At 33.8% G+C, this 6,404-nt stretch overlaps 1 protein-coding gene across 1 annotated transcript in view; it reads left to right on the forward strand.

Moving 5' to 3' along the window:
* The window catches only part of LOC107642907 (AAA-ATPase At5g17760), a 4,299-nt gene extending 3,328 nt beyond the window's left edge, over nucleotides 1–971 (forward strand). Inside the window, exon 2 of the mRNA XM_016346414.2 lies at nucleotides 126–971. Coding sequence (XP_016201900.1) covers nucleotides 126–641 — 516 coding nt within the window. The 3' untranslated portion in view covers nucleotides 642–971. The remainder of the gene's footprint in view (nucleotides 1–125) is intronic.

Here is a 6,404-nt window from a genome sequence, read left to right on the forward strand (position 1 = left end):
TAAATAGTTAGTAGTCTTATTATAGGAAGATGAATGGTGGTGAGCAAAGTTATATGAATTGTAGAAAGCAAAAGTGTATATGATTGATGAAAGAGTGAGATGATTATATGATTATATTGGTGCAGTTAACATTGTCCGGATTGCTGAACTTCATAGATGGGCTATGGTCAAGCTGCGGGGACGAGAGAATCATCATATTCACGACGAACCACAAGGAAAGGCTAGACCCTGCTCTTCTCAGACCAGGAAGAATGGACATGCACATTCACATGTCCTACTGCTCCTTCCAAGCCTTCAAGATCCTTGCCTCCAACTACCTGGACATCTCGTCCGACCACCACCACCACCTCTTTCCGGAGATCGAAGGGCTGATCGAGGACACTCAGATCACCCCTGCTCATGTGGCAGAGGAGCTGATGAAGAGTGAAGACGCCGACGTGGCCCTCCAAGGATTCGTGAAGCTCCTCAAGCGGAAGAAGATGGAAGGTGATGTTTGCGAGAATGATGATCCGGATAACAAAGCTGAACCTGCTACTAAGCAATCTAAGAAGCGCAAGGTTGCTTGCAAGCAAAAGAAAACTGTAGCTGCTGCTGGTACACAGAGAAGGACAAGAAGGCTTAGTAGAGGCTCTAGTTTGTAAATTGTTGTAATCAACTTGCTTGCTGCTGCTACTTATTGTATGTATTTATAAAATAAAATTTGCTGATCAATCATCTAGGATTATTAATTTTCTACTCTTTTTTTTTTTTTAGTTTATTTTCCATCTAAGAGAAGATGATGAAAAAGAGAGGCAGAGTTTGAGGCAAGTGGACATGTTTATGTATTGTATGGATGTAGTGATGACATTGATTCACTGGTTACATCTAATTCAAATAGAAAGTCTCCTCTGTATGTGTACACATATTGGTTTGTGGCTAAACTCTACATATCTACTACTACTGCAGGAGCTACTTGGATTCGAATTCTCAAACTCGATCCAGAGTTTTAATGATCTTTTCATGTCTAAAACTAGACTATTCAAGTTATAACTTGATTTTGACTGCACAATTATTATATTTTTTTTTAACAGTAGGCTATACTTATTATGATGATTAGTACCCATTTAAAGACTTAATGGTCAATTGGTCATGGCATCAATGGCTGGTCAACCCAATGTTTATAGGGCCTGCTACACATACAAGCAAAGAGGCCCTACAAGTTTTACAAGTTTCCAGCCCACACTTCATTCACACGCGCACTCATTTCTCTTTGAATGGAACGTAAACTACACGCGCCCCACTCAACAGTTGCTCTTCGCAAAATAGCGCTCCTTAATGGCGTACTCTTTCACTTCTCCAAGTCCTTCGAAGAAAACACAAACCGTCCGTTTTCGAGCAACATTCTAAACTGCAGAGATAGGACTCGTCGCGAAGATTAGAACTCTCCATCAACACAACATAGAACTCTCGATCAACAATCTCCAGAAAAAACGAAGTTATAATACTCAAGGTACGTTACGTTACTATTTTACTCATATTGTATATTTTCCACATTTCGAAAACGAAGAACTAGGTTTTACTGTTCTTCTATGTTCTTCTAGGTTTTACTGTTTTTCTTGTTCTAGGTCTCATTTTACAGTTTTTAATGTTCTACTTGTTCTAGGTTTTATTGTTATTCTTGCTTCTAGGTTATTCTGTTCTTCTTAGTTGTTCTAGGTGTTACTGTTCTTGTTGTTCTAGTTCTTCTGGTAACTGATTTTTGGGAGTATATTGCGTGATTTGGTGGATGTATATTGAGTATTTTGTTGGGTGTATATAGCACAATTTGTTGGGTGTATATTTCTGAAATGATATATTGTAATATAGTCAACAGTTGCAACTGTTCTAATATTTGCTTGTCCATGGGTTTATATTGCTTGACCTTGTAATGTTGCTTGACCTTGTATATTAATCCATGTTTGAGTGATATCTGACTGATATCTATGGGTGTATTTTTCATTTCAGAAAAAATGGCAGGCAGAAACCAAGCTGAAAAAAATGTAAGAACAAATATATGTCTTAGATGAAATCAGTTTTATATAATAGAAATATATCTGACTATAATTTTGCTTTGTTTACAGCAAATCAAAGACCTTAAGTGTGCAACACATTTGTTAAGTGAGAAATTCAGAAACATAAGCGAGGAGAAGAAAACAATTGTTAGGGATTTGGGATTTGGTGGCCTGATGCACATCCCGCCGCTAAGGGTGCATCACCAAATTGTCAGATAGATTCTAAGGATATTGACACTGATTAATATAAATGTTATATAGTCCTGTAACAAATTGAACACATGCTGTAAAAATTTTCCAATTATAATCTAGTTTATTGTAAAATTTCTTTCAATAATTAAACTCTCTCTGCTGTATTCAAAATGTATGAATTACAGGTACTATAATATGAAGGAAAACATCAAACCAAATATACACCCATAACCTGCCATTTTTTACACCCAAAGAAAGTTGAATATACACCCAAAAATCTATCCCCCTGATGCTTTATCCCTAAAATCCTGAATCCTAAACACTTAAAACCTAAACCTTAACCCCTAACTTGTAAACCCTAAAACCTAAACCGTAAACCATAAAACCCTAAACCCTAATACCTAAAACCCTTAAATCGTTGTAAAAAAAAAAAAAACAAACAGTATTTTATAACATAAAAACAAGATTCTGAAGTATATATATGTATATATATGTAAAATGTGAAATACAAGAAAATTCAGAAATACACCCAAAAGAATACATGCTTTCGCTCTTTTGTGTGCTTCTCATCCCTATCCAGAAGTGGTGATCCAGATAGATTGGAATCCATATATGACGGTCTTCATAAAGATCTGCAGAATACACCCAAACACAGACTATAAATACACCCGAAAAAAATTAAATTTACACCTCTGCTGCAGATTTTAAACAAACATTACCTGAAAGTCACTTGTTGTCCACAAGACCAAAATTCAGCAGAAAATCATTCCAATTCCTATCAAATAAGTCTTTAAGCACACCCACGCTTCTCGCACTTCTCTCGTAATGTAATTTCTCACATCCTTTTCAATAAAATTTAACAAACTGGTCATCAACAGAGAGAGGCTGCAGAATACACCATGTCAAAAACAAAAAATACACCCAATCATGTCTGATCTAATACACCCGAACGATAACAACTCAACTAAAAATAACAAAAAAAGTCATAAACTGTAAATACACCCACACTTCCCCCAAAAATACACCCAAAAAAGCCTGATCTACACCCGAGCGTCTGCTATAAATTGCAGATAATTAATCAAAACTAATACATTAGATTCAATCCACAGATTTATATTCACGCGTTAGTTTCACAGTCAATGTTCACGAATTATTCAGTTACACAATGCTATACAAATAACTGCAACAAAATTCAGAGTAATCATATGTAAATCGCTCTCGCTCCTTTGTGTGCTTCTCATCCCTGCCCAGAAGTGGTGATCCAGATAGATTGGAATCCATATATGACGGTCTTCATAGAGATCTGCAGAATACACCCAAACACAGACTATAAATACACCCGAAAAAAAATTAAATTTACACTTCTACTGCAGATTTTAAACAAACATTACCTGAAAGCCACTTGTTGTCCACAAGACCAAAATTCAGCAGAAAATCATTCCAATTCCTATCAAATAAGTCTTTAAGCACACCTATGCTTCTCGCACTTCTCTCATAATGTAATTCCTCACATCCTGAGGTTGAATCATCCATTATCTTCAAAACGAGTTCAAACTTTGATTTCAGAAACCAGAAAATCGAAAAGAAAACGAAGCTGGAGTTACAGAGAGAGGAACTAACGTCAATGACGAAGAACAAACCAGTGAGGAAGGAGGAGAAAGAACGATCGAAAAAGCAGGGGAAGACGCGCGAGAAGAAGAACGAGCAAATTTGGAAAGAAGGAGATATATAGCGCGTGTAAGGGACGTAGCACTTGCAGCGTGTTTTGGGGGGTTAGGGGTTAATTGACTTGTAATGCTTACAAGCCCTAATCGCTTGTATGTAGAGCTTTTCCGATGTTTATATTAGATACCATCTATAATTTAATAAAGAAAAAGTATAGGAAAATAATGCTAATTGTGAACAATGGATTAAAAAAAAAAGATAAAAATTAGATTATTAATTAATTATTTAATTTTAAAAATTAAAATTTAAAAAATTATGATTAATATTTAAATTCATTTACATTACGTACGGTTATTCCTAATCTCACCCTAACTTTCAATACACGTCCAAAACTCGCCATCATCTTCTTCGGTTCTCACCTCGCGCCGCTGTACTCCCCGCCCGCTATACCGACACCGCCGCAGCACCGCCTCCACCTCTGCTGGTCAGCCCGACGTGCCTCGTCCTCCGACGCTTAGCCCAACGCTGCTGTCGCTGTTTTAACACCACTCTTTCGGACCGGCTTTACTTTTTTCCATTCCATCAAACTTCTTCTCACCTATGATACTACCATACTCTTCTTCTTCTTCGGATCCAAGCATGGTTAGCTTCTTTCATAATTTGAGCTCTATGCTTCACAACAGTGCCGCCCCCAATCCTTCAAACTTTCATTCACCACAAACTCCAACTATAGATTTATTCAACTACTTCCTAGATTGATTATTAGATCTTACTACATACATACCATTTATTCATCAATTTAATTCCATTATCACATCATCAACTATAGTCGTTGCGTCGTTTTTAACATAGCATTTCAGTGAAGCTATTTCAATAGCTAGTTTAGGATGATTATTTTAGTAGGTATGAGATGGTTATTTTAGTAGGTATGAAATTATTATTTTGATTGAATTGGATTAGTTATATATAATTAAAATATGTTGGATGTTCAATTCATTAGGTATGCAGATAATTATTTTTATCCTTAAGTGGATGGTTATTTTCACTATGGGTGAGTGACGCCGGAGGCGGTGTGTTGCAAAGCAAGCAGCGACGGTGAAGTGGGATAATTATTGAAGAAGATAAGGTGGCAGCCGGTTGGAAAAGAAGAGAGTATTGGAGTGAAATGCTTTGGTAAATTAAGATTTTGAATGATTATTTTTTTGAAATAACTGAGTAGACTTTTTTATTTAGGTAATTTGTGGAGTATTTTTTTATTTTTTATATGTATTGAACTAAACATCCGCCCCATTATTCATATTGTTAAGATTTCTCATTGTCTTCCTAATATAATTTTTTAATAAAAGAATAGCTCTAATAAGTTACAAGACCTATTTCTAATTCTCTATGAGAAGTTTAGAGTTGTGACTCTATTCAAAAGTATTTTTGCTCTTTTAAATTTAGAAATTATCTGAATAATATTATATAGAGTAGTTTAGAAACACAATGTTATTACTATTTTTTAATTTTGAGTTTTTAATATTCTGAATTTATCATTTTTAATGGTAAAGATAAACTCTTCTTCTTATGTCTGAAGTTATGAATTGTCTTTTAGATTTAGTTGATTTAAGTAGATAAGTTGCTATTTTCATGAATTATTTAATACTTTGTTGTGATATCATATGTTCAGTCACATTTTCTTGGATACATATATATTCAATATTGTAACCTCCTCTTTTAAAAAAAGAATAATAATTATATTATAGCCATTTGTTATGTAGATTTTTTGTAAATTTTAGTTAGTTAGATATCTAATTTATAAGAACGAAATTTACTCTTCTTTGCAAATAATAATTTACCATGCATCATAGTCTATCATCTTTGTCATGAAGAAGAGAAGAAGATTTTTTGTTGTTTTTCTTTAAATGATGAACTAGAAAGTTAAAATAAAATTAACTTGCGAAAATAACTGCTTCGAATGCAAATAAAACTTGACTGAACATAAAGTTTGTTGCAGAAGTAAATAAAAGATATTAAAGAGGAACTTCGAATGTAAAATTACTGGAATTAAATTTGCTAAATAAAGATAAAACTTTATGAAAATAAAGTACAGAATTTGAATTTGAAAAAGAATGTAAAGATATGAAAGGAACCCTCCAAAAAATAAATTCGTGATAAACTCAGAAAGTCGTTGAAATGTGAGTGTGTGAAAGTATTTTTTGAAAAAAAATTCTAACTCTTTATTCTAATGATAAAACTCCTATTTATAGATAATTATAACAATTAAAAATTATAATTATATCTAACAACTGTCAATGCAAGAATCACTTTTAAATGATTTGTTTCTGTCGACACACTTGTATAATTATGACTTCAATAGAGTACCTAATTAAATACATAACTATTTTTAAAGTCAACTTTAACATGTGTTTGTAACTTGATCCGACAAAACAATATTTTTAGCACTTAGAACCTTATCAAAGTTTTAAATTTGTCGAACATTGACCAGTGACAGAGCTTCAAAAAAATTAAAAAATT

This window comes from Arachis ipaensis, chromosome B05, assembly GCF_000816755.2.
Source record: "Arachis ipaensis cultivar K30076 chromosome B05, Araip1.1, whole genome shotgun sequence".
Classification (NCBI taxonomy): Eukaryota; Viridiplantae; Streptophyta; class Magnoliopsida; order Fabales; family Fabaceae; genus Arachis; species Arachis ipaensis.